Below are 26,043 nucleotides of genomic sequence, written 5' to 3'. Positions count from 1 at the left end.
CCCAAATCAGCCCCTCTATACATCTATTTTCAATCTACCTACTCATCATCAATACATGTATTTTTAATTTCCAATTATATCAATATTTACGGTCATCTTTTCTAGAATTATTATTTTTTATACAATCTAATATATATATATATATATATATATATATTTGTTGGGTTAATTTATAACAAGCGAAGGAAAATAGATTAAAGTAAAATAAATTAATATATTACAACCTTAGCAACGTTCGTTGAATAATTAGCTTATTTTGTTAGGGCTTCATCCAAATTTTATATTGAATTGTCTAAAACGTCCTTTTTAACTTTTAAATTATAATTTTATATATGTGTATAAAACTTTAATTATCTTTATGATAAAGTCTATCCAACATTATTTCTTTTTTATAATAATTTTGATCTCAATTAATAATATTTATTTTTCAAAATTTAGTATTTTAACAAAATTAAAGTTGACATTTGGTCTTATCATCAATTATGTCATGCATAAAAGAAATATTAATAATTTTTAAACAACAAAATATTTTTATAATTATATCAATTTTTAAGAGAGTTGGATGTAGAGGAACGAATAAGGCCACGTATGACGATGTTTTAGTTACATGTATTTAATTATTTAAGAAAAGAAAACCAGAAAATAGGAAATAAAATAAAGGGAGAAAATAAAAAGGGAAAAAGAAAGAAAGGTATGGTAATAAATAATAATTGTTGTTGGTGGTGGTACCTAGGGCCTAGGCTTTGTGTAAAGCGACCAAAAAAATCTGCGAGTTATCGATTAGATCGAAGCAGAAGGCGCCACTGATGAATCCTCGGTGCTTCATATGAAATGCCGATTCGATATTCTTCCTCTCTCTCGCTCTCCAATTCTGCAGTTTTCAGCTTGATTTAATTTAATCTCGAGGGTGGGCAATTGGGGTTTTGAATTTGATTCGAGGGATTGAATGGAGCCGCGTGTGGGGAATAAGTTCCGGCTAGGTCGGAAAATTGGGAGCGGCTCATTTGGAGAGATCTATTTAGGTATGATAGTTGTTCGTATATTTTTAATTTTTGTGGTTTTTCTTTTCTTGTTTGAATTTGATGTTTTTCTGATTTGGGTGGCTGGGTAATTTGCAATTGTTTGTGTTTATTGTGTTTCGCAGGCACTAATATTCAGACGAATGAGGAGGTTGCTATTAAGCTTGTAAGTGATTGAAAGTTTTCGCTCCATCTTTTGTTTGCTTTTTCTTCGAGGGGTCTGGTTCGTTGTAATTGTTGTTTTTATTTTTTTGATATTAACATTGTGATTTGTCAGTTTTATCAGTATTTTATTGTAATTATTGTTGCAAAATGAATATCTGCTTCACAAGTCCAGTGAAAAGATTAAGAATCTGAGGATGTGTTAGTTTTGTATAAACATGCCTTTTCATGGTTTCTCTTATGTTGATTTTTTGAACATTCACTAGTTGTTACAAATGAGAAACATGTGTGGCCTCATATCAAAATCTTTTGAGTATGTATGTAAAGACTAGTCTTCTACTCTTTGCTATCCTTAGTTTCTTGGGGTCATCTGCTCTGCTCTTCTGGAATAATGTAAAATGTACTTGGAGATTTGCAATGTCGAAACGATCAGTAGTTACCTGTCAGTTATACATTTTCTCATGTACTCTGGGTTTCACATAGATAATGATCAAAGGAATCAAAGCTGCATGAAAATTCATACCGTTCACCCACAACTTTCACCAGAAGCGCGCGCCACCCAAGAATCCTGATATTTAATTATTATCTTAACGTTTTTATGCTGTGCGCTATTTCATATAATTCCTTGGACAATGTGTTCTTTTTACACTTATTGCAATACATTTATATCATTTAGAATAGTTTTTTTGCAAAGTTTTCTTATAATGCAATTCAATCGTGTTCAGGAAAATGTGAAGACAAAACATCCGCAATTGCTCTACGAGTCAAAGTTGTACAAATTACTCCAAGGAGGAAGTAATAATCATTTTTGTTGTTCTAGTTTTGAGAATTTTTTGCTATTACATTTTTATTTCTATCAGTGTTCTTACTGGTTCGCAATTTTCAATTCTGGAAGCTGGAATTCCAAATGTCAGATGGTTTGGGGTTGAAGGAGACTATAATGTTCTTGTGATGGATTTATTGGGACCTAGTCTTGAGGACTTGTTTAACTTCTGTAGTCGGAAGCTGTCTCTAAAGACTGTTCTCATGCTTGCAGATCAGATGGTATGATGTTCTGTTCACTTGTGTTGGCTCAAGGATTTAGACAATTTCATATTTCAACATATCCTTGGAAATTTCAACTTTTCTTTTCAGATTAATCGGGTTGAGTTTATTCACTCTAAATCTTTCCTGCATCGCGATATTAAGCCTGACAATTTTCTCATGGGCTTGGGGAGGCGCGCAAATCAGGTACTCATTTTTCCTTATTTTGAAGTTTGCCGTATTTTATTAGCCTTTTTTCGTTGATAATTTTTGGAAATCATAACTCAATCAATTCACATGCAGGTTTATGCCATTGATTTTGGACTTGCCAAGAAATATAGAGACTCGTCAACCCATCAACATATTCCGTATAGGTAAGATCTCTATTTAAAGATATCCATACCTAATCATCTGTATTTTTCTTAAGCATTATCTCATTTCTAGGTCATCTTGTTATTTGGCCAATATAATTGAGCAAATTATACTGTTTGATGCAGAGAAAATAAGAATTTGACTGGAACGGCCAGATATGCTAGCATGAATACGCATCTTGGCATTGGTATGCAATCGGCTATGCCATTTCTTTTACCTCTCTGATCCTTGAGATAGAGTATACCTGATTAAATGTTGTTCTCATGTTTGATTCTGTTCTACTGGATTGACCAATGCATAGAACAAAGTCGCAGGGATGATCTCGAATCGCTTGGATATGTTCTCATGTACTTCTTAAGAGGAAGGTGTGTGCATGGACCTGCCTTGTTTATTTTCTCTATGTTTAGTTCTTGTGATATTTCTGCTGACCTCTCCAAAATATGTAGCCTGCCTTGGCAGGGACTGAAAGCTGGAAACAAAAAACAGAAATATGAAAAAATTAGTGAGAAAAAAGTTTCAACCTCCATAGAGGTAACTAAAATTTTACTTTGCTTCTGATTCCCAGTGTATTTACTGTTGCCTGAGATTGACTCTGAAGTTCAATATGTTTATAGGCTTTATGTCGTGGCTATCCCACTGAGTTTGCTTCGTACTTCCATTATTGTCGTTCACTAAGATTCGATGATAAACCAGATTATGCTTATCTGAAGAGAATTTTCCGTGACCTCTTTATTCGCGAAGGTTTTGGCATCTACCTGACCCGTCCAACATACTCTTATTTTTATTCAGTTTTTATCCTATCACTTTCATTATATGCTTCTCTCTTTACTCGGCCGTGGCAGGTTTTCAGTTTGACTACGTTTTTGACTGGACTATTTTGAAATATCAACAATCGCAGCTTGCCAATCCTCCATCTCGTGCCCTTGTAAGTAATTTCAATGTTTAGGCTTACCTGCTCTTGCCCCCAAGACGGAACCTGATGAATTGTGGGACAGGGTACTGCTGCTGGAACAAGTTCGGGGATCCCACATGCTACTGCTGACAGACAATCAGGTTATTCTTCAGCATCTATTCATGCCACATCATAGTGGGTTGCATCTCTTGGTTCCCTACGTGTGCAGCTGTTAATTCTACAAACCAGCTCTGTCTTTCTGGAGCCAAGTCATTTTGTGCAGGAGCTTTTACTCTTCTGCTGTGGCATTCAGCTTGCTATCATCTATAGCCTCATAGTTAAATGGATTTCTACAATTTTTATGCAGGTGGTGAGGAAGGCAAGGCCCCTGGGGGATCTGGAACTGCAACTCGTGGCAGAAACTTTCTAAATTCTGGAAACTTGTCTAGGCAGAAAGGTCCAGCTGCAAATGATGCTTCCGTAAGGCTAACCCCACCTCTCCCTCACAATCCTGTCTCTAACAATGCTTCCCTGTTTCTTAAATGCTAACAGTTACTTATTTGGCAGTTGCATGATATGGCTTTAGCTTATTGGTTCTATTTGTCCCGCTCACAATTTCTAAGGGTGGTTGCATGATCTAACTTTTATCTCACCGAGTTCTGTTTTTTCAGTTATCCAGTTCTAACATTTTCCGGCAAATTGGATCATCGAGGCGGCCTGCTGTCCCTAGTACCCGAGATGCAGAGGGTTCTGGCAATGATGACCCTTCACGTGCTCGTACCTCGGATGCACTCCACAGAAACTCCAGTGGCGCCCAAAGAAGTTCACCAGTAGTATCATCGGATCATAAGCGCACTTTATCTTCTACTAGAAACCCAACAAACATAAAGAATTTTGACGCCACCCTCAAGGGCATCGAGGGCCTGAACTTTGGCAATAATGATGAGAGGGTGCATTCTTAGCCGGATTTTTCTAGCTGCTGTTTCTCGATTATTCCCCATGTAAATATCAGAATGCTATAACTATTAGCAGCCAGGGGAATCTGTCACTGTATCCGGCAAAAAAATGCTGCCTAAGCAAATCGGAATCAGTACAAGATGCAGATTGAGTGAAAAGCACACGTAATAAAGAAGAGATTGCTGAACTCGAGATCACCCAACTGGAGATTCATTTTGTTGTATCAGCAGTTTTAAGAGACTCCGGTGTAGTTTCACTTAGATAATGCTTTTATATCTGTTTTTCTTCCTCTCTTAATGAGTTAATGTTGTACTCAAACATTCTTTTGATCTGCCAACATGATGTCTTGTGGTTATGGAATTCTTTCACTCTATTAAGTTGTTGCTAAGAACTTAATGTGGAATAAGTTCATCTTTGATGCTTGTGTAGTGCCTAAAATTAGCTTGTTAGCTCTCTCTCTCTCTCTCTCTCTATATATATATATATATATATATATGTATATTGTAGGCGTGTTATTCTGTTGGCCCGCACAACAAACTTTTCATCTTGATTGAATAGACCACCATGCAGTAATTGCACTAGTAATTGCATGGGCCAACTTCAGTCAAAGGATTCAATAAGTTGTCTGTGAGGTAGGTTATTGCACATGTTGTGCGGACTTTAATGCATGTTTTGAGGGTACTAAATAAATGTCTTTAAATGTTCCCATGTGCGATGCTTTTAATGTTTGTGGAAAATGTGTTCATTCAGTCAGATACACAGTGCTAACAGAATTGTACACATGCATTAGTTAATGTCTGCACAAACTTTAAGAATAAATGAACTTTTCTACTTGGTTTATGAGTAAGAAGTTGCCTGTTTCTTAACACAACACAGAGTGAACTTTTCTTGCAAAATATTCTTCAGTCTACTTACATCATTTTTACTCTTGAAATAAGACCACTTGTAATCACAAACTTATTACCAGAAAGAATATATACAATCAAAACACAGAATTTTGGTTTCTCAGAAGCTAAATCCGTGCGCTCGTGAATTCTTGATCACCGTCATCAAGAACTACACAACCCTTGATGATCATCAAGAAACAGATGATGTATTCAACTACCTCATTTCATTACAACCCAAAAATCATCAGTATCCCATAGTTCAATCCTTTCTCAAGATTTCCAAATTTCAAAACATCCTCAACATCATCCTTGCATACTGCACTGCAGCAAAGCTGCATATAACCACAAGAAACCCTGAAACCCCCCAAAGAAAAAACGAAGAAAAGAGAAAATTACAATAATACTCACCCCAATCGCAAAGACGGACAAAACAAATCACCAAAATCCATGAACAAGATGGTTGCAGGTATCCTTGATCCACCTAAAGCTCTTCCTGAAAGAACCCTTCATTCTCCCCTCCACTGCATATGCCTTATACCCAGCAACTCTCTTCTTCCTCTGCAGTTCTGGGTCAACAATCAAACTCCAATTCCTCTTTGAAGATGATGACCCACTCTTCTTGATCTTCACCTCCTTAAAGTCGGTATCACGATTTTGCGGAGGGTTATACCCAGAAGTGCTGTGACTCCTCAGCTCATGCATGGTTCTTGGCTCTACTGATCCAGCTGGACCTTCTCTGCTTGATTTGGATCTTGAGAATTTCTCCATGTCTGAGAACACAACACAGAGAGAGAGAGAGAGAGAGAGAGAGAGAGAGAGAGAGATACAAAAGGGTTTCTTGGAGAAGTTGTTTCGTTAGACTATATTCGAAGTCGTTTTCTCCTTTTTTGCATGTTGTTGCATGAGGCTGGTGATGTGTGCCACGTGTGGGGGCTTGACCGTTGAATATTCATTCACGTACAAATTTAACCATATTAGATTTCTATTGCAAATGTTGCGGTATCTTTTATTTTATTTAAAATACATACACCAAATTTTATGTAAGAAGCTTTTTTGTATACATAACGAATAACAGTACTCAAATAGAAAATGTAACCCAATTTAAAACAAAAACACATGGGAAGCTTTTAGAAAAGAAAAAGGAAGTGGTAGAAATTGAAGCCGACAGGTTTATGCATTCTCAATTGGGACTGCAAAATAAATTAAATTATTTATACGCAATTTATAAAAGTTCTTTTAAACTTAAATCAAACTCGATTTAATTAGTGTAAAAATAATAAAATATATTTAAAAATATCGAATTACTCGAACTCGATTCATGTTTCGTTCAATTAAAGTTTAATTGTATTTGTTAAATTAATAATGATACCAAATTTAAATATAATTTTTCAAAACTTAAAAATAATTCAAATAAATTTAAATAATAAGTATTGAGTCGGATTCGAGTTATTTAGGCGTGTATTTCAACTTGTGATGGTGTGTAATGTGTGAATGATTTAATTTTACAAGTCAACATTATCAGCCTGGATCATTGACCACACCTAACATTAATTTGACTGCATTTATTTCTTATATTTCCAGTAATTATAGATGTATATATATTCATTTATATGTATAAATGTGGAAAAAATAGGGTGAAAGTGGAATAATTACACTATTATATAAATAGAGATATATATTGCACAAGCATAGGTTTAATTTTTTCACCAGAATAGACCAAAAACACTTAATTGAAATAAATAAAATATTTGATAAAAACTGATAAAATTATTAAAAATAAATAAATAAAGAGATTGATTATTTTTTTTTAACAAAAAAAGACATAAAGTATATGTAGGAGTATTTCGGTCATTTCTCATTTAATTAACTAAAGTTTGTGGGCCCATAATCATGGGTCTGGACCAAAAGGAATGGGCTTATTGGCCTATCTATGACCTTTATATTACTACCAAGTCTTGATCATTTTCTTGCTCTTTGGGATCGTCTTTGTGAGTATGTATGAAAAATATTTAATATTTAAATGGCAATCAACCTTCTGAGAGCTACTTGAGACATTATGTTTGTAATCAAAATCGAGTCTGTATATTCTATTTTTAAAATAAGATCTAATATTTTGAACTTCAATTGCTCATACATCAAAAGAAAGTTCACACTATCAAATTGAGTCGTTTAAAAGTAAAATATTGATATCATGTAACTATCTACACCCCACAGTAGAGAAATGAAGATTGGAGTATGATATATTATTTGGTTCTATTTTCTAACAAATGTGCTTAACAAGGGATAAAAAAGTGCAAGAATTAGAGATAAACTTCATTTAGAATTAAATGAAATTTTGGGCAAAAGAATTGAGTACGTTACAGAAATCCTAACTAAGGATAAAATTGCAAAGGTTATTACCAGGCTCCCAATTTCATCAGCAGCTGGTAACAAACAACCTTTGCAGAATAAATTGACAATAACCAAAAAAGAAAACCATAGTAACTAGCAATAAGAAAAAAGAATGAAGGGAGCCCTTTACTGAAATAAAACCCAAAAAGACCACCTCAAAGAAGATCGGCAACGTTGGACGGAAGTTCTTCGATGACAACGTTGTAGAACTTCTGGATGTCGTGGAGCATTCTCTCGTCATCCTTCGTCAAGAAGTTGATGGAAACTCCTTTTCTCCCAAACCGTCCACTTCTTCCGATACGGTGCAGATAGTTTTCTGGCTGTGTGGGGAGATCATAGTTTATGACAAGAGATACTTGCTGAACATCGATACCACGAGCCAAGAGGTCGGTGGTGATGAGAACGCGAGATGAGCCAGAGCGGAATTCGCGCATGATGATGTCTCGAGTGTTCTGGTCCATGTCTCCATGGGTGGCCGAGACAGTGTGGTCCCGACCTCGCATTTTGTCGGTCAGCCAATCGACCTTCCGTCTGGTGTTAACAAAGATGACGCTCTGTGTGATGGCTAGCGTCTCGTAAAGGTCACAGAGAGTCTCCAACTTCCACTCTTCCTTTTCAACATTGACGTAGAATTGCTTAATACCCTCAAGAGTTAGTTCGTCTCGCTTAACCAAGATCCTTACGGGTTTGTTCATGAACTTACGGGTGATTTCTAGGGCTTCTGGAGGCATTGTAGCAGAGAAGACCCCAACTTGAACTTTAGTTGGAAGCAACTGGAAGATATCATAAATCTGACAAAACGAATGTCCCATTATATTAGTACAGTCTAAGAAAAATGAAAAGGACTACATCCACGTATGATGAAATGGCAGCTCATCTTGCAATAACAAGAAGAGTCGTATTCAGCACATATGTTCCATACACATGTTGCAGAATGTATCACTTTAAAGCAATCAGAGAAAGTGATGTACCTGATCCTTAAAACCTCGTGACAGCATTTCATCTGCCTCGTCCAAGACAAACATTCTGATATAATCAGCACGAAGTGACTGTCTCCGTAACATGTCAAAAACACGGCCCGGGGTGCCAACAACAACATGAACCCCAGCTGAAAGAATTCGCTGATCTTCACGGACGCTGGTTCCACCTACGCAAGCATGAACCTTAACACCAAGGTAGTCGCCCAGAGCTCGCATAACTTTCTCAATCTGTTGAGCTAGTTCTCTAGTAGGTGCCAAAACCAACGCCTGGCACTGTGTTAAACCATAATCAAGCTGCTGCAAGATGCCAGAACAGAAGGTAGCAGTTTTTCCAGTTCCAGATTGAGCCTGCTGAATAACATCAAGGCCCTTGCAGAATGGAACAATGCCCCTTTGCTGGATGGCAGAGGGCTTCTCAAAGCCTTTGAGTAGAAAAGAAAACATCAACACATTATTGAGGAGCATTGTTACTTCACATGACACAAAAGGATAACTAGGGAAAAAAAGGCTAATGGTAGCATTCATCCGAATAGAACTTATTGGCATAACTACTCCATTACCAATCATAGCATATAAATTATAACATCTTTTTGATAAATATAACGGGCACCAAAGCAATTTATCTAAAAACGAAACCAAGGTGTTGCAAACATACCATAAGCATAGATGCCTCTAAGGAGGTTCTCTTGAAGACCCATAGCATCAAAACTATCATAAACCTCATCATAAGATGTGAAGAATTCTTGTCCATCAGATTGAAGCCTGCACCAGGAGATTAAAATGACATAAAACATCTCTATTTTCCATTACAAATATTTTAAAGAAAAGAGAGAGGGGGGGGGGGGGGGGTGTGGGATTATTAATCATAGAGGAAACTTACAATTCATTCATCTTTGTATCATAGTGACGAGTATCAAATTGTGATCCTTCCGGTGCCAAACCTGCCATAACTGGATTTTTCTTGACATGTCAGTAAATCTACATAGGAAGAACTGGACAGTCATTCAAGAAAAGAGCTGAACACTTAAGACAAGTCACTGCTAGTACATCATTTGGAGGGAACAGTGACAAACATCCGACTATAAATATAAGAAAAGACGAAACTTAAAGTTTTTTGAGCCACATAAAGCCAGATATTTCTCCTTTTCGAAGAAAAATGTACCAGAAGAGCCAAACTTGCAGGCCATACAACATGGATTACAAGCATTAAACTTCCGTTTTCATGTTTGGGGACGATATTCATAGAAGCAAGGGCTATCATACAACAGGGAATAAATCCCCCACAAATGGTAGCCCTTTTTCCTTCTCCCCACAAATTCATCCCACGAGTGACATACTCATTCAGAGATTTTAATAACACAAACAGCTGCAACAGAACCCCTGACGATCGCTAGGGAAAATTTCAAGTACAGAAAAAAAACCTTCACACCCAATTTTAACCATAACCAAAATACAATTCACCCAATCTTTGGAAAACTATACTCCACACCATGCAAAATCAATGTGTCAACCCAAAAAAGAAAATGACCAAACAATATACACATGTGAATGACCCCTTAATCTAAAAGCTTATACTATTGGAAATTAATTAATGTCCCTACCATGCCAGTCATCCACATGTGAAATACTTTTTCTTAAGGCTAGCAAATCGAACGTATTTTTTTTTTTTTCATTTTATTAGTAAATGGGATGCACGGTGGCAATGAGATTCAAACCAAGAATTACAATAAACCACATTTTATTGGTTAAGTCTGATATATATTGCTCTCATCCAAAAGCTTATGCCCGACGGACAGAAACAATGTGAAATATTTAACATCTCTAACAATGAGATCTTATTCCATGGCCAATCACACCCGACGTTAATCAGCCATCTAGAGAGCTTAAACAACGTACATAACTATCACATTACAATCACTGATCTTTGGCTCCCAAATCAAAACCAAAGAATCAAAGGCACTTAAACACAAGGGCAATAAACAGATCATAACAAAGGTTTAGAAAAGAAAAGGATTCATAGATTATACATATAATCTCAAGATCCCAATAAATAAAACAAAACCAAGGCATCCCCCCATCACCACCCACCTCAAACAAACAAACAAATAAAAAGAACACATAAAGAAAAACAGATTCATCATTAAAAAGCTATCGCCTTTTACCACAAAAAACACACATTACATATCAAAAGCTGCCTACATTTATACAAACAAAAGAACTAAACATCGCGCAACAGAGTAGAAACCAAAAAAAAAAAAACACAGATCGAACCTTTGAATCAGAAAAAAGAAAATCCTGGGAATGGTTGGCGTCTGTGTGATTGGTCAAAGTGGTGAATTACTCCTCGGATCTGCGCCGCGGAGTGAGAGAAGAGAGACGAGACGTTGCAAGAAGAGATAGGTGGTTTTGTTGTTTGCAAAAATTGTGGGTGGCTTCAAGAGCTGCCCTTTATATAATGGGCTTTGCCCTTTGCCCTTGTCCTATTGCAATTCTACCTCCTCTTTTTGCTACTTTTCACTTTCCGAAATTGCCCTTGCCAAATTAGGATTAGGACAAATTTAAATCCACAATTCTTTTTGTTCTTTATCAATCTTGAAATTTGAAGTACATACATTTTAGAAGGATCAATGCTGATTTTTCAACTTAATTTAGTAAAAAAAAATTAATTAAGTGTATAAATAATTATAATATAAATGTATATTATTTACATGATTTTTTGTGTTTAAAAGTCATTTTACTAAGAAAATTTAGCTTTCATTCTTAATATAAAAAATGAGGAAGGCCCAACTTTAATTTATGTAAGTGGGCTTTGGACGAAAGTAATTGAATTCACTTCTGGGTTCAACCCAAATAGACCCACTCATGTAAACTTGGAGGCCCATTCCAAGTCTTATGCTTTGACTTGGAGCACATTTTCAGAATGAATAATTTTTACCTTTTGCCATGTGTAAAATGAGAGAGGAGATTGCTAATGATGTGTCTTATAAATAAATTTGAGGTCATGCGTTTGAGTTTGATAGAAAGTGTGGGTATTTCTTTTACTTTTGAGGATTTATCATAATTTATTTTATTGATGTATTGATTAAATCGATATATACACAATTATAAAAATATTGATGTAATTATGTAATTTTTTGTTCTATTTACAACAAAAAATAAAATAAAAATTGAAGGAATATTTTTACCGACTTTTATCTAGATTTAAATTTAAATTTGTGCAAAAGAATAAAAAAAATAGATGAATTCATATTTATAGATTTAAAACCCATAATAATTTACGATGTGAACTCAAAAAAAGAGTTGCACGACTTCAAGTCATATATAACATAAAATTATCCCAACTTCTACGGTCTGTTTCTAATTGTGAATCTAAATTATTTGATTCTAAATGCATCAATTCAAACACAAATATTAATTAATTTGACAAATAGGAATATAAGAATTTTTATTCGTAATTAGGAGTATAGGTGTTTAGTTTATTTTCATAATAGTATATGTATATTATTTTTTTGAAATTATTAGTTGATTTAAAATTATTATTGCATTGCATGTCAAATATTGTAATAATATAAATATCGATGGATTTTTGAAAACATAAATCAAATTTATAATTATTAGAGCTTGAAGAAAAGAGAATTACTTACTATTGTCAAAGCAATGTTCCGAATTCCAAGTATTATTGACGGTGGAATGTCGAAAATGCCCATGGATGTAGGGTTCATGAAGCAAAGCAATATACCACTGCTGTAGCGCAAATTCCATCATGATTTCCATCTCTTCATTTCTCGTCGTTCCCAATGCCCATCCACCCTTTTTCTCTCTCTAACTCCTCTCTCCACTTATAAACTCTATTGCAATCTCCGCATCCAAATTTGTCATCTGTGAACACCCTAGATCTTCATTGCCCTCGCCAAAAATCCCCAATCGAAGTTGAGGTAGCAACTAATCATAGTTCTTATGTTTCGATTCATCGTAAACTTGATTTGCTGTGAACTTTGCTGATTCAGATCTTATAATCAGTTGTATTCGTTTTTAGAATTGATTTTGGGCCGGTATTTGGGTTTTAGCTGATTGGTTGGTTACTGTGAAATTCAAGTAAATCAGGCAGTGAGTTATGGATAGTTTGTTTGAATTTTGATCTGGGTTTGTTTGGAAGATGTGTGATTTAGCTGAAAAATGATTTCTTGCAGACTATTGAATCAGGTTATATGATTCGGATATCTGAAAGTAGGTGAATCTGTCTTTTAAATACACTAATATATAGTAGCACACTGTATAGTACTCGCCCATTAGTCAGCTGTGAGAACTAAGTGAAAAGTGGATAGTTATGTCGATAGTTCCTCATCTTTGATCTGGGTTCATCAAGAATGTTAATGTCGTATGGCAAATTGACTATATCTATGAGCTGCTGTGCAGAGACCCTTTTTAGAATCTTTCATCTTACATTATTCGGAATGAGGTGGGTGAAATATGTGAATGGAATCGATAACTTAACTGGTAATTTAGATGCTAGTCTTTGGCTTATGTATCAGAATTTTGTCATATGAAAGTCCTTTTTGTCTATTATGTCTCCTTTTATTGTAATTTGTGTTGTTGTCTTAATGAATGCCAGAGCAAGTCTTTTAAGAATGGCTGATGACAATGCGCCAAGTGAAAACCACATCAACTCTGGTGATAATACTGTTCCCTCAGAAAACGAGAATGAAATATCCATTGATGCCTTGGCGAAAAAGGTCCAAGAGTCTCTCTCACTTGCAAAGAGGCATAAGTTTTGGGAAACCCAACCTGTTGGACAGTTCAAGGATCTAGGGGATACAAGCTTGCCTGAAGGCCCAATAGAGCCGCCAACACCAGTTTCTGAAGTGAAACAAGAGCCTTATAATCTTCCAGCTCCTTATGAGTGGATTACATGTGATATAGACTCTGAAGAGGTGTGCTCCGAGGTATATAGCTTGTTGACCAATAACTATGTTGAGGATGATGAGAATATGTTCAGGTTCAATTACTCGAAAGAGTTTCTCCGCTGGGCACTTCGCCCTCCTGGTTATTATAGGAGCTGGCATATTGGAGTGAGGGTGAAGAGTTCGAAAAAGCTGGTTGCATTCATCACTGGTGTCCCTGCCAGAATCCGGGTTCGTGATGCTGTTGTCTTGATGGCGGAGGTAAACTTTCTATGTGTTCATAAGAAACTTCGATCAAAAAGGCTTGCTCCAGTCATGATTAAAGAGGTTACACGGAGGGTTCACTTGGAGAATATCTGGCAAGCAGCTTATACTGCTGGTGTTGTCCTTCCTACGCCCATAACAACCTGTCAGTATTGGCACAGATCTTTGAATCCAAAGAAGCTTATCGATGTTGGGTTTTCTAGGCTGGGTGCAAGAATGACAATGAGCCGGACTATAAAGTTGTACAAGTTGCCAGATCAGACGGCAACCCCCGGATTCAGAAAGATGGAACCTCATGATGTTCCTGCAGTTACTCGTTTGCTTCGGAATTACTTGAAGCAATTTGTCGTTGCACCAGATTTTGATGAGGATGATGTGGAGCACTGGCTGCTACCAAAGGAAGATGTTGTTGATAGTTACTTGGTTGAAAGTCCTGAAACTCATGAAATCACCGACTTCTGCAGTTTTTACACCCTTCCCTCTTCTATACTCGGCAGCCAGACCCATTCTGTTTTGAAGGCTGCTTATTCTTATTATAACGTGTCCACCAAGACTCCCTTACTTCAATTGATGAATGATGCCCTCATAGTTGCCAAGAAGAAGGATTTTGATGTTTTCAATGCTTTGGATGTCATGCATAACGAAACCTTCTTGAAGGAACTGAAATTTGGACCCGGAGATGGGAAACTTCACTATTATCTCTACAACTATCGACTGAAGCATGTTTTGAGATCATCCGAACTTGGGCTTGTGCTTTTATAGATTGGGATTCGGTCAAAGATTCCTGGGCACTTTTGTAACTTATGTGAACTCTTATCTTTTCATGGCGCCCCCTTATAATTCCTGTCCTGCATGCATGATTCGCATTTCAACTTAATGTGAAACTGAGAAATAGATGAATTTTGCAACTGAGCATTTGTACTAGGTTTATGTTGAAACTGGGATGAATTACTATTGTTGGATAAATATTGCCTCTGTTCTGGTGTATATTTTCTTTGCTTCTATCCGGCTCAAATTTGCGGGCAGGCTGATTTTCCGGCAATAATTACAGATGCTTCGCACCTTTTAACTCTGATGCGGAAAATTTATTTCACTAGTTTCTGTTGGCAGGTTCTGGTAGCAGTAATTTTCTTGATGCTTTAATCCCTCGCCAATGTGATTTGCTCTTCACCATGTATTTTATGCCTTCCAACTTTTTTGTCAACTCGGTTGTGCTGTAGAAGTTATTTAGAACCAGCAGAAAGCTTCTCCAAGTGCACTAAAAAATAATTGTAAAAGAAAAACTGAACGAGAAACTTATAGACAGAAGATGACTGATGAAGAATGAACTGGAATACATAACATTAGTAAGAGCCGTCATCCAACAACCAATATTACAAAGTTAGAAGCCTAGGAGAGAGTTAACGGGGATGGGCAGACTACACAACTTAAAGTTACGACTAGCAGCTTTGCCCCAAGACCGTTCCTCAACTTGGATTCATGACTACAGAAGCACTAGCGAGTTGACTTCTAGCTAATGAAAGTTAGTCTCCATCTGGTACCGGAAAACGGAGTATCTCCTTGTTTACTAGATCTTATGTACAGCAAATAAATTAGTATTTGAATCCAACAGAATAACTAATCCGCAAGGACCAGTGTAACTCCTGAACCTGAAAAGGAAAACGCATGAACAAAGAAACAATATTTGGTCGAGTTATCCTATGTGATACAAGGTGTTGTAGTGCTTACTTTAGAAATTGTGTTGTCTTCCGTTGTCTTCCCCTATATACCAGACATAGTTGAACAAATCTTCCTTAGATCAAGACTGAAATAGTAGATTGGCTTACAACAAACACAGACACAAAGCAAGAAACACAAAAAACAAACACACGCGAGAGAGAGCCTAACTTACATTGTTCAAAAACCTCTTTTAAATGCATAAGCAACGCATCTGCATCTTCAGCCATTCTTGAGACCCTTTCAGACTCTTTAACTGCTTCAGCTGCCACAAATGATTTATTTTCAGCCTCAGCAATCTTGTCAGCAGCTGTTTTAGCGGCATCTTCCACTGTTTCAGCTGAGATGGTCAACCTAGACTTTTGTAATGGCCTTGAATTAACACCTTTCTGTTTCGGTGTAGGCGTCTTAGTGCCTGATGCAGCAAGTCTGATCTTGTACCGTTTTTGAACCTGTCAAATATTGCAGGACCATGACACATTACTAAATCTAGAAAATACTATCCTGAATTCCTCTAGGGATGGAGGTGGATACTTCTTGGCAATTACACTCCATGTAGGCCTCTTATTAAGTATGGTAACTGTTTGCTGTGTTAATTTGTTGGTTGTGCTAATTGTATTTAAGTTTCACATTCCAACTTGGGGCAATGCAAGTATACAGAACGAAGCACATACAAGCAATTACAAGTTCAACTTACTATTTCATATGGAGTATGTATAATATCCCTGCATATAAACAACAGGACAATTCTGGCACAAATCAAGAGGTGATTGTATAGTTTGGTGCTACAGGGCAATTACCTTACATCTATGATATGTCAAGCAAGTGAATTGATTTTAATTGATGACAGATGCAGTTCAAAACAGAAAATATAACAGGCATTTAATTACATGGCAAACAGTAGAGCATCAAATTTTAGGTTAAAATACAGTAAACTTTAAAGTGAATTAAACCATAACTGGAATCTCTTTGAAGTTCAAAATATAGCTGATATAATCATGCTTGAAAACTTGCTGAAGGCTTAATATTATCTGATTCACGATTGGAAGTTCATATACCTTCTCAAGAGTGCCTTGTAAAACAAGTTTCCTTAGTTTTGAACTCAGTAACCTTCTAAAGCTTTGTTGCACCTCGTACTTTTTCTGTCAAAGATAAGTCTATTGACAGTCAAATGTTGATACACAGTCATGTAACTGGAGAATAGCAATAACAGCCATATGGTTTTGTTGCCTGAATCCAAAAGCGAGGAGAGCAAACCAGATAACAAACAAATTGGCACTTCAGCTAGTAGCTGATCCTTTCGTCAAAAGCCACAGGTACTAGAAGCCATATGCATGTTTGAGAAGTCTTAGCCAGAATACAACTAACTCCAAGCCCAGCATTATGAATCTTTTGTCCTTTCAAGTTTAGGAATGTCCTTTTCAAAGTACAGTTCAAGGGAAACACATCCAATTTTCTAAATAATTTCATTATCCCTAAAATGATACATCATTTTTCATAAGATAAATTTAAAAATATAGTGTACTGTATTTAGAGGGTAGTTCAAGAGCACAGGTAAACTTGGTCTAAAATACATAGATGTATGAAAGAGGGATCGATATGGATCTCCAGAACACTTAAAGAGGTCCTTTCTAGTTTGATGCATCAATTGCTTCTAAATTCCTACCTAATTTTTTTAATTTGCCAGGATTGACTTTAAAAAAAACAGATTGTTAAACTGAACTAGCAACCAAAATGGTGCTGAAGCCACAAATTTAAGCAAATGTTTTCATGCGGCTCCTTCTTACTAAGCAAAGGGAGTATGTAGAGGAGATGAAGAATATCCAGCTGACCTCAATGAACCTCATGATTGCACCAAAATCAGATCCATTGCAGTCCTTGATGGATGAAAGTGCTTCAAGTATCATCGCATTGTATCTGAAATACGATAGAGAGGTGTCAAATCAAATTTCAATAGGGCATCATATGCATATGATTGTAATCAGCAAGACAAAGCTAGCGGAGCAGGTGGTCAACAAGGTTGTGAACCTCCAATAATTCTGCATCATATGTAATAGCAAACCAATAAAAAAGATCAACAACAGAAAGTTGAGCAGATGGACAGACAAAACCTGAAGTGTCAGCAAAAGCAAATGGTTTTTCTGGTCATCTTAGGAGCATTTAATTAAGAACAAAATATTAAAAAGGTATAAGCTGGATCCCAACCAGAGCTCAGTATAACACACACAGCGGGTTTCACAGTCGGTAGTAATATCTGAGAATACATGAGGAAATCACTTAACCATATAAATGCAAAACATACTTTGGGACACTTTTAGCGTTCTGTGGGCCCTGAGAAAGCTTTTCATTAACACTGTCTTTAGAAACGAAAGCAGCAGAAGAAGTTTGAGTTCTGGGTCGCACAGCACTGGCTGCAGTTGCTTTTCCTTTCGGAGTCATAGCATTATCTCCAGAGACTTGTTCATGGTTAGCACCCATATTCCGCCATTTGTCCTGATTAGAAGAATGAAAAGGGACCAATGAATGCGTCAAGCAAGAAATAAGAAGGATATTATATTTGCCCAACCAATTTCTAGCTGGTCACAGGTCTATTACTATTTAATTCAGGCAGTGCCATAGGAAACAGCCCCTTGTCAAAAGTATTCTGTTACATGACCTACAGATCGCATTTTCTTTTTCATAAGCATGCTGTCATCATAGTAGGGGTATCCTTAAGTAGCATAATGACACAGATAGCTCAAGTGACTTGGACAAGAATAATTCAATTTACTAACACCCAAATCTTCTGTATTAGCCCCTTTTGTAAAAAAATTGAATATGAGCATCTAGGATGACTAAATGCAAAGAAAATGTCTGTAATGGAAAATTGCTGAGGGAAATATTAACGGGCAACCCTGACTATATCCATATGAACCAGACAGCGGACGTGTAATTCCTAAATAGATTATTCACCTTTTTTTTTTTTTGTTTCATAACCAAATTCTTCTATTTATTGCCAAGTTATTTCAAATTGTTCTCAAAACAACTTCCTGTAAACTACAACACAAATAACCTACAAAGCTATAATAAAAGATACAGCAAATATATTTCAAAAATCATAGACAAAGGCTACAAAATACATAAAAAAGAGAAGACGATGACATACACTGAGGAAAACTAAATTCACAAATATAGTAAATTCCACGCACCAAATTGAAATTTCACAAAAAAAAGAAAAAGAAAAAAAAAAGAACGAGAGACAAAAAGCAGCTATAAAATCTGAAAATTCTATAACAGTTTCAGATAGAAAGATACAAATTAACTTTCACCTACAGAACAACACTAGCAAAGAAAAGAAAAAAAACAAAGCATACAAATCAAGTGCGTAGAAAATGCGAAACCTTAAGGTCAACATTTGACCGGCTGGCGAGCTTGTCAGCGAACTCTGAATCTACAAGAATATTCTTCCACTTCCCCGGACCGTGCTTCGCCACACCCGCCATCAGCGCCCTCCTCAGTCCGGCGGTGGACTGCCAGTCCCAGAGTATCTGAGTTTCTGGCTCCCGCTCCGTGGACCTCAATGCTGGACCCTTTTATACCATATATACTTCTTTTTCTTTTTCCCTTTCCTTATGAGTTATTTAAATGATATAGAATAAATAAATGATTAAAAATTTGAGATTAGTTATTAGGTAGTTTACTTAAATTGATATTTTAGTGGGAATCATTTAATTTTATGTTTATCTGAATGTACAATATAAAGAATAATTTATAATATATTATTTTACCCTTATTTAAATAAAATAATAACAATTATTAATTGTATAAAATGAAAGTTTGCTCTAATTTGAGAAACCCAACGTTTTGCATTGTATAGTGGATGTTGAAAGCTAGGTTGGTTTGCTTTGGTGGAGAGAACAAGAGAGGTTTATGGAAGAAGAGGGGAAAGACATGGCGGGAAAGGCTGGGGTTTCTGCGATTTAGGGAAGAAGATAGGGAGATAACATTAACCCACCTCACCTGTTGCCTGTTGGGTTGGCTAATTCAATCACCCACTTCATATAGTGTCACTAATCTCAATTACGATATTTCTTTTTTATTTTACAATCCCCGCGCTTTCTTATTTTTATAAAAACAATAAAAAAAGTTGTTTAAGTGGTCAGTTGAGGCCATAAGTTTTAATAAAGATGTAGATTTTGAATTTCATTAATATAGATATATTAAATTACATTATCATTCTAATCGTTACTAGTAAATGCATGTGTGCTACACATTTCACAAATGATTTTGAGAAATCAGGGTTAATTATACTTAAATTCTTTTTAATTTTTTTAATTTTTGTTTTTTTAAATTATACCTGCACTCTTCGTTCAACAATTACGCCCATTTCATTAGAATTTGAATGAAAAATATTTACAAAAAAAAATAAACCTCCATTGGGCTAATCATAATTTTTAATCTAACAAAAACGTATTGGCCGCCGTACCAACCGTTAGATTTTCTCTGTAAATATGAAAGGGCATTTTCTCCTTTTTCTTTTAAGAAAAAAAATATTTTCAATTATTATTATTATAACTAATTTTTATTTTGTGGCTGCAAAAACATGAGGGCATTTACTGTACTTTAGCATTTCTCCAGCAAGTAATGGAAAAATTTTCAAGACTTGGATGGTGTATTGTGGTCAAGCTCAACGAGGGTGGATGTAATTTAGCCTGAGACTAGACATACAAAACCCACGATATTTGCAAGAGCCCATGTATGATGCAATCATCTTGCAAGTGCAAGAGAGATCCGAACATCATTACTAAAGAAACTTCTGAAACTCAAATGCACAAATTTCCGGGCAGAAGACTAGTCAAGAATGCAAGGGGAGGTAGGGGATAACGTGCCCAGTGAAACCATTTAGACTCCACAAGTACAGAGTATGCTATGGGAATCAACAATCCTCCAAATCAATATCAGATACCTTTCACTTATTGAATCCACAGCAAGAATTCTAACAAAGCTGGGTTAAATTTCTCCTTTCTCCCTGGAGCATCATCAACTTCAGTTTGAAAAGAAAACAGTTCATTGCTTCATAAGTAGACAAATCAACCAGACAACTGAAAACCAGGGAGGATATCAGATTCGCGGTAACTGATTCTGCTGATCAATGCTCAAATTCAGATTCTGAAAGCTGCAATATGCAAACTGCAGCTGCATGCATATCAGAAACCTTTGTCATGCAATTACATCAGAGCTAAGCTAATTATCCTTGGTCTGTCTACCCAAACCAAAGGTCAGGCACACATAACATGAACCCGTTTGACTGAACTAAACTATATCACAAACTTATCCTCAAACTATAACCCACACGATACTCACATTGTAAGCTCGATTCATATGCACAAAAATGCAAAAAAGAAGTTGGCTCAGGCAACACACAGTGCTCAGGAACATACTAGAGATAACTAAGCAGCATAAAACAGTGGTGCTTATAGATGACAGAAACCACCAGCCAGAAAAGATGAACACAAACACAAGGACAGCAGGAAAGAATTCATCAATTCAACAAAAGGAACACCATTGGAAAGAACAGTAAAAACGACGAACAATTGGAAGTATAATTCTTTAGACAATAATCAAGAATGCCGTGATCAAGGTTTTCCTGAAATTATTGGGAAATCTACGTCTTCCACTAAACTACCTGAGAATTACATTCCACCAGATAACCATGAAGGAGTATTGATATTATATACTAACAGACAGCAAAGCACGAAACTCTCATGCCTACACACTACAAACTCAAGTTTCAGCGCCACAGCAGCTAAACAATCATCAAAATTGCACCTCCAATGATCGAAACATTGTTAATTCATTGACAAATGGATCAGCAGAAAACCAAAGAAAAGCAAAATCAAAATCCAAGAAGTTACTCAAATCGGCACATATCTTTTCAAAACTTGTTTGCCAGTGACCGCAAGCCCCACAAGCACCCCGCCAATCGCCCCCGCCACCGCGGCCGATCTCGGACCCGCCGCCGCCTTATAAAGAGCTCCAGTCCCCAACCCAGCCACCACGCTGTTGATGACGTCATCCGTATCCCTAACAGCAACCATACCGCTCTCGAGTCCCGCGTACATCAACCCGATCACCCCGCACCGGTTACCGATCTGTCGGCCCGTGTGCCCAGACCCGTTGAGGATTCGATTGATTTTCAACTTCAGCGTGTCGGTCGGCTCAATAGACTTCATGCCGGTGGCAAAACCCTTGGCGGCGCCGGCCGTCGCGCCGGCTAGGTAGCCAATCCCTGTATAGTAGGTCAAGTTCTCGCCCCAAGATCGGCGCTGTGCGAGGGATTCCTCCTGGAAGAGGAACTCCGGGGAGGTCGGCAGATTGTACAGAGTTTGTGTGGGAAGATTCAAGTCTTGGTAGGGATTGTAGAGGCGTCGATTCCGGCTATTCTCATCGGTGGCGCTGCTGTGATCCGGAGCTCGAGGTTGGTATGCCATGGCAGATTCCCGGGTTCGGGGTTTGGAGGTGACCCGAAGAAGGAGAGAGAGAGAGAGTGGTGGAGGCTCCGTTAGGTTTCTTGGCTTTTCTGCATCGGGGGGCTTTTTGAATGGAGCAAGAGAAGTTGAGAGATTAAGGCGGTCTAAACGGACCGGTCCGGGTGAATGGGGGTGGGTATTCGCAGGGTTCTAGGGTTTGGGAGTGGCATTTTAAGATCTTTCTGGTTTACTACTTTCTTTGGGGTATTGCTAAGTAGTCCTTAAGTTTTAATTTTATTGCAAAATAGTCCTTTCTAATTTACTCCTGAAAAAGGAATTAAGTTGTTTCAGACCGACATAAGATCAATAACTAAAAGCACATTTCATTTCAACTTTATTTATCAATATAATAAATTAAGTTTAATGCTTTCTTTGGTTGATAATGCTTGAAATTCGATTTAAAATGGGCTCTATTAGTTGAAAGTTGATGCGACATCATCAGGTAGCAATACCCAAAAAACATATGCAATATATATATATATATAAAGAAAGTTGATATTGCGTGATCGTAATGAAGAATATAAAAATGTGAATACTTGATTAAGGGTGTATCCGTTTCCGTATAAAGTATCATATATTACTTGACCAACACTTTAATATTAGGCATAAAAACGGCAATTACTAGTATTGTTACCCTTTTATGGAGCTTTATTGTTCTTTTACCAACATTTTGCCTTCTAAGCATATTGACATCTTCATTTTCTTGGTTATATGCAATACACAAATGAGAACTTATATGTTTAAGGCAATAATAAAATAACCTTTTTGACGTCTCTGAGATGCTCGTGATTGTTCTTTTTTGGTTCTACTTGACAAAAAATGATACTATATAAATGAGGTGGTTTGCATAACAGATACATCTCTCATGCCCGTTAAATCTGCTGGCTTAGGTGGTAAAAAAAGTATGGCAGCTCGTTTTGGAGGGAAAATTGAGGATTCTAGCATATTTGTAGCCTATTCCAGAAAATTCCATCCAATTTTTTTTTATTACATGCATAATGAAGTATATTTTTTTTTCTTAACAAATGCAAGTTTGAGATTAATTTTGTTTTATTAAATTTTATTCTGAAACGTCTTAATATACATATATATATATATATGGTAATGAGCAGTACTTTATATTGATGGTATTTGATATTGTAATTCTCCAAAAGTTTGAGAGCTTTTTAGCGTCTATAGTGCATTTTATGGTATCGCTGGATAATATCCCAATACGCTGCATAGCAACGCCTACCGATATTACTGCCTATACCGCTATTTTGAACTATGTATAGAACTATTAGCTTATACATTGACTGCTGAAAGAAAATGAACATCTAAGTAGTCTTTGAGTGAGAAGCTTGCAAAAACCCACTCATTGACTTCACTTTGATGCTTTATTTCATCATCTGCTTCTGTCCTTTGAAGAATTATCCGAGGCCGAGGTAATCGTGCTGCCATCCTGTCCAGACTCGTTCTTGCTTTGATTTTCCGTTTTTGTTTCAGAGTTGTTCCTCGTGTTCTGTATGAATCATGAGTATACGCTTTTGTGAATGGGTTGAGAGGTTGAAAGAGATATGTAGATGGCTGTTATTGTGAAGATGAAGTTTCTAACTGACCTGACTTGAAGATGAGCTTGCTAGAGAACTTGGACCTTGTAAATGCATGTAGTAAGCTCTCCCTTCTGGTTTGATTTGTGATCCCAGGTCTCTTAGCCGTTCAAGCTCTGGTAGTATCACGGTGTCAAGATCCGGTCGATCCCTCCTCCTCAGTTCACAGCATTTTAAGGCCAGTTTAGCAAAGGACAAAGCCTCCTCAATTGGCCAGTCTTTAATGTTTTGGTCAAGTATCTCTGGGAAGCGCCCTGTTTCTATTGCGCTCTCGACTTGATGTGTTAAGCCCATTGGAGATTTTGCGGTGATAATTTGCAGTAAGAGTATGCCGAATGAGTATATGTCTGATTTTGTGCCCAGCATTCCTGTTTGTTGGTACTCTGGATCAATGTAGCAGAACGTGCCTGCTGCTGCTGTCATGTGGTACTGAGTAACAGAATCGACTACAGATGGCGGGACGAGCCTGGATAGGCCGACGTCACTGATCTTGCTGACAAAGTTCTTGTCCAAGAGAATGTTGGCCGGTTTTAGGTCACGGTGGACGAGTGGCTCCGGTCTAGTATGGTGAAGGAAGTTCAGGGCCGTGGCGATGTCTGCAGCTATTTGGAAACGGGTTGTCCATGGTAACGGTGGAGTGCCATCTTTGCAGAAAAGCCTGTCTTCTAAGCAGCCATTTTCCATGTACTCGTACACGAGGCAACCGTACTCAGGACAAGCTCCTAAGAGGATAACCATATTGGGATGTCTCATCCTGCTCAAAACCTCAACCTGTCAATATTCAGAGTAGAGGAATCAGGAACATTCTTGGACAGGTATGCTAGTGAGATCTTTGTTCTTATAAGTATTGTTACAATGTTAACTGTAAGTACCTCTTGTTGGAACTGCTTCAGGCCTTCTGTTTCTTCTGATTTCAGAACCTTAATGGCGACAGCCGTGTGATCCATGGTAGCTTTATAAACAGGTCCATACCCCCCTTCACCAATCTTGTTTGAACTGGAGAAGTAGTTCGTTGCAACTTCAATTTCTTCAATTGCGTAATGTCTATATCTAACCATACTGTGTGCTAATTCAGTCATCGCCCTCTGCTTCTCTTCCGACTCTTGCTTGAACTTCAACTCCGCACGTTTTCTCTTCTCCGTCTCCAGTTCTGCTATCCGCTGTGCCTTTTGTGCTATTTCAAGTGCAGCCTTACACTTCTGCTTCTCCCTCTCTACGATCGCCAATGCAGCCTCACGAGATTGTTTGGCCTCTTCTATTCTACTCGCCTCTTCTGATTTCCACTGGACTAAGTCTCTTACCTTTTCTTTGGCAGTTTCAGCTTCTTGGCAAGCTGCATTGTACCTCTCTGTGGTCTGCTTCAGCTCTAGTTTCAATCTTCTCAATTCCTCCTCTAACTCCTGGAACAAAAATTCTCGCACTCATGAAAATAGTCAGAAAGACTTGTGTCGTCGCGTGGATCATGAATAAGGTTTCAACTTACCGCTGCTACTGATGAGGTAGAACTCCTAGACGAGTCGGACATTCTGTCCATAAGTTCATAGGAGATGTCAGAGTGGAAACTCTGCATGTCAGAACGTTCACTCGATCCAGGTGAAAAGTCAGGCAGACTTTCCAGCATTCGGGCCCGGAGATTCAGATGGTTAGCAGATTGTTGGAAGGGCGCCATCTTGCCTCCCGGCAGCCGTCTTAGTGGAGTCATGCGCCCAGATTCAAAGTCACCGGCCCCTACATGATCCCCTGAGTTGCTGCTGTTATAGGAAGCAGTCTCAAAGCTAACATTTTCTGATCCCATCGGTGATCGGCTCTTACTCCCGGGCCATTTTCGCCATGGAAGCATGGGAAGCGAATCATTGCTGCTCATTGAGTATGGAGGTGAAATTGTGCTGCTGATAGAAGGCCTTTCGGTTGGGATGATTAGCTGAAAATCTCGGATGTTGTCTCCTGGGTTCGGAGATGAAGTATTCTTGCTGCTTTCTGGTGATCCTCTCTGCCCGTCCGAGGCTGATCTGTCGGAGCCCGTTCTCCAGCTCCCCTGTCTAAAATCAGACACGGAAAATCAAGAAACATAAGCCGTTTAGGCTCATAACATTACAAGACAAGTTATGAAACGTGTGCAGAAACAAAGCCCGTGATTGCTCGAGTTCTCTTATTTGGACAAGATTTTTTTCAGACACAAACTGTACATGTATGTACTCGAGAGCACATAAAACATGGTAAAATTACAATCGATTACTTACACAAGAACTTTTGGAGGGATATCACATGAGAATGAAGTATTGTGGGGCATGGAAGTTGTTGGTGTGATGGGAAAGAGAGGTTCCTTGGCACATTTAATCTTGAGTACTCTTCCCTTGGATACACAAAATACTGAACAAAAA

General features: G+C 37.4%; 7 protein-coding genes across 9 annotated transcripts; 2 read left to right on the top strand and 5 right to left on the bottom strand.

The window, feature by feature from the left end:
• Nucleotides 708-4,841, top strand: LOC105163372 (casein kinase 1-like protein 2). Its single transcript, XM_011081685.2, has 14 exons — nucleotides 708-1,022; nucleotides 1,145-1,185; nucleotides 1,907-1,976; nucleotides 2,077-2,225; nucleotides 2,316-2,411; nucleotides 2,508-2,578; nucleotides 2,702-2,763; nucleotides 2,878-2,941; nucleotides 3,023-3,107; nucleotides 3,191-3,317; nucleotides 3,419-3,501; nucleotides 3,572-3,629; nucleotides 3,836-3,948; nucleotides 4,140-4,841. The coding sequence occupies exons 1-14, from the start codon at nucleotides 947-949 to the stop codon at nucleotides 4,428-4,430; spliced, it is 1,386 nt and encodes a 461-aa protein (XP_011079987.1). The 5' UTR covers nucleotides 708-946; the 3' UTR covers nucleotides 4,431-4,841.
• Nucleotides 5,357-6,166, bottom strand: LOC105163364. The gene has a single exon (XM_011081680.2). It carries the CDS (start codon nucleotides 6,078-6,080, stop codon nucleotides 5,748-5,750), a length of 333 nt encoding a protein of 110 aa, XP_011079982.1. The 5' UTR covers nucleotides 6,081-6,166; the 3' UTR covers nucleotides 5,357-5,747.
• On the bottom strand, nucleotides 7,613-11,115 carry LOC105163354 (eukaryotic initiation factor 4A-8). The gene is made up of 5 exons (XM_011081668.2): nucleotides 10,955-11,115; nucleotides 9,564-9,633; nucleotides 9,339-9,445; nucleotides 8,675-9,105; nucleotides 7,613-8,494 (listed from the first exon to the last, which is right to left on the bottom strand). Exons 2-5 carry the CDS (start codon nucleotides 9,629-9,631, stop codon nucleotides 7,859-7,861), a joined length of 1,242 nt encoding a protein of 413 aa, XP_011079970.1. The 5' UTR covers nucleotides 9,632-9,633; nucleotides 10,955-11,115; the 3' UTR covers nucleotides 7,613-7,858.
• Nucleotides 12,434-14,821, top strand: LOC105163343 (glycylpeptide N-tetradecanoyltransferase 1-like). Its single transcript, XM_011081659.2, has 2 exons — nucleotides 12,434-12,618; nucleotides 13,296-14,821. Exon 2 carries the CDS (start codon nucleotides 13,312-13,314, stop codon nucleotides 14,608-14,610), a length of 1,299 nt encoding a protein of 432 aa, XP_011079961.1. The 5' UTR covers nucleotides 12,434-12,618; nucleotides 13,296-13,311; the 3' UTR covers nucleotides 14,611-14,821.
• Nucleotides 14,588-19,057, bottom strand: LOC105163326 (telomere repeat-binding factor 4). Of its 3 annotated transcripts, none has more exons than XR_002287734.1 (7): nucleotides 18,945-19,057; nucleotides 17,867-18,057; nucleotides 17,397-17,481; nucleotides 16,623-16,706; nucleotides 15,740-16,016; nucleotides 15,577-15,652; nucleotides 14,588-15,497 (listed from the first exon to the last, which is right to left on the bottom strand). XR_002287734.1 is itself a non-coding variant. In XM_011081641.2 (7 exons), the coding sequence occupies exons 1-6, from the start codon at nucleotides 19,044-19,046 to the stop codon at nucleotides 15,578-15,580; spliced, it is 771 nt and encodes a 256-aa protein (XP_011079943.1). In that variant the 5' UTR covers nucleotides 19,047-19,057; the 3' UTR covers nucleotides 14,588-15,497; nucleotide 15,577. The 3 variants fall into 3 exon arrangements, 2 of the variants coding, with proteins under 2 accessions (XP_011079943.1, XP_020552192.1); XM_011081641.2 differs by having other exon boundaries at nucleotides 15,577-15,609; XM_020696533.1 differs by lacking the exon at nucleotides 16,623-16,706 and having other exon boundaries at nucleotides 15,577-15,609.
• Nucleotides 21,067-22,219, bottom strand: LOC105163318 (mitochondrial import inner membrane translocase subunit TIM23-1-like). The gene has a single exon (XM_011081628.2). It carries the CDS (start codon nucleotides 22,032-22,034, stop codon nucleotides 21,459-21,461), a length of 576 nt encoding a protein of 191 aa, XP_011079930.1. The 5' UTR covers nucleotides 22,035-22,219; the 3' UTR covers nucleotides 21,067-21,458.
• Nucleotides 23,192-26,037, bottom strand: LOC105163309 (U-box domain-containing protein 35). Its single transcript, XM_020696523.1, has 5 exons — nucleotides 25,903-26,037; nucleotides 25,146-25,701; nucleotides 24,535-25,062; nucleotides 23,672-24,433; nucleotides 23,192-23,574 (listed from the first exon to the last, which is right to left on the bottom strand). The coding sequence occupies exons 1-5, from the start codon at nucleotides 25,950-25,952 to the stop codon at nucleotides 23,458-23,460; spliced, it is 2,013 nt and encodes a 670-aa protein (XP_020552182.1). The 5' UTR covers nucleotides 25,953-26,037; the 3' UTR covers nucleotides 23,192-23,457.

This window comes from Sesamum indicum, linkage group LG1 (assembly GCF_000512975.1).
Source record: "Sesamum indicum cultivar Zhongzhi No. 13 linkage group LG1, S_indicum_v1.0, whole genome shotgun sequence".
Taxonomy (NCBI): Eukaryota; Viridiplantae; Streptophyta; class Magnoliopsida; order Lamiales; family Pedaliaceae; genus Sesamum; species Sesamum indicum.
Note: the sequence above shows the minus strand (reverse complement) of the source record. Positions and strands in the feature narration are given on the sequence as shown.

What these genes read in the sequence shown, in the direction of transcription:
- LOC105163372 (XM_011081685.2), top strand. Translation starts at nt 947, where the DNA reads ATGGAGCCGCGTGTGGGGAATAAGTTCCGGCTAGGTCGGAAAATTGGG. An exon ending in ATGTACTTCTTAAGAGGAAG is followed by an intron (nt 2,942 to 3,022) that starts GTGTGTGCATGG and finishes CAAAATATGTAG; the next exon opens with CCTGCCTTGGCAGGGACTGA. An exon ending in AAGTTTCAACCTCCATAGAG is followed by an intron (nt 3,108 to 3,190) that starts GTAACTAAAATT and finishes ATATGTTTATAG; the next exon opens with GCTTTATGTCGTGGCTATCC.
- LOC105163364 (XM_011081680.2), bottom strand. Translation starts at nt 6,080, where the DNA reads ATGGAGAAATTCTCAAGATCCAAATCAAGCAGAGAAGGTCCAGCTGGA.
- LOC105163354 (XM_011081668.2), bottom strand. Translation starts at nt 9,631, where the DNA reads ATGGCAGGTTTGGCACCGGAAGGATCACAATTTGATACTCGTCACTAT. An exon ending in GATACAAAGATGAATGAATT is followed by an intron (nt 9,446 to 9,563) that starts GTAAGTTTCCTC and finishes CTCCTGGTGCAG; the next exon opens with GCTTCAATCTGATGGACAAG. An exon ending in TAGAGGCATCTATGCTTATG is followed by an intron (nt 9,106 to 9,338) that starts GTATGTTTGCAA and finishes TTCTACTCAAAG; the next exon opens with GCTTTGAGAAGCCCTCTGCC.
- LOC105163343 (XM_011081659.2), top strand. Translation starts at nt 13,312, where the DNA reads ATGGCTGATGACAATGCGCCAAGTGAAAACCACATCAACTCTGGTGAT.
- LOC105163326 (XM_011081641.2), bottom strand. Translation starts at nt 19,046, where the DNA reads ATGGCGGGTGTGGCGAAGCACGGTCCGGGGAAGTGGAAGAATATTCTT. An exon ending in GGTCAAATGTTGACCTTAAG is followed by an intron (nt 18,058 to 18,944) that starts GTTTCGCATTTT and finishes TCTTCTAATCAG; the next exon opens with GACAAATGGCGGAATATGGG. An exon ending in AACGCTAAAAGTGTCCCAAA is followed by an intron (nt 17,482 to 17,866) that starts GTATGTTTTGCA and finishes ATCGTATTTCAG; the next exon opens with ATACAATGCGATGATACTTG.
- LOC105163318 (XM_011081628.2), bottom strand. Translation starts at nt 22,034, where the DNA reads ATGGCATACCAACCTCGAGCTCCGGATCACAGCAGCGCCACCGATGAG.
- LOC105163309 (XM_020696523.1), bottom strand. Translation starts at nt 25,952, where the DNA reads ATGCCCCACAATACTTCATTCTCATGTGATATCCCTCCAAAAGTTCTT. An exon ending in ATCCCTCCAAAAGTTCTTGT is followed by an intron (nt 25,702 to 25,902) that starts GTAAGTAATCGA and finishes GTCTGATTTTAG; the next exon opens with ACAGGGGAGCTGGAGAACGG. An exon ending in CTACCTCATCAGTAGCAGCG is followed by an intron (nt 25,063 to 25,145) that starts GTAAGTTGAAAC and finishes TTTTTGTTCCAG; the next exon opens with GAGTTAGAGGAGGAATTGAG.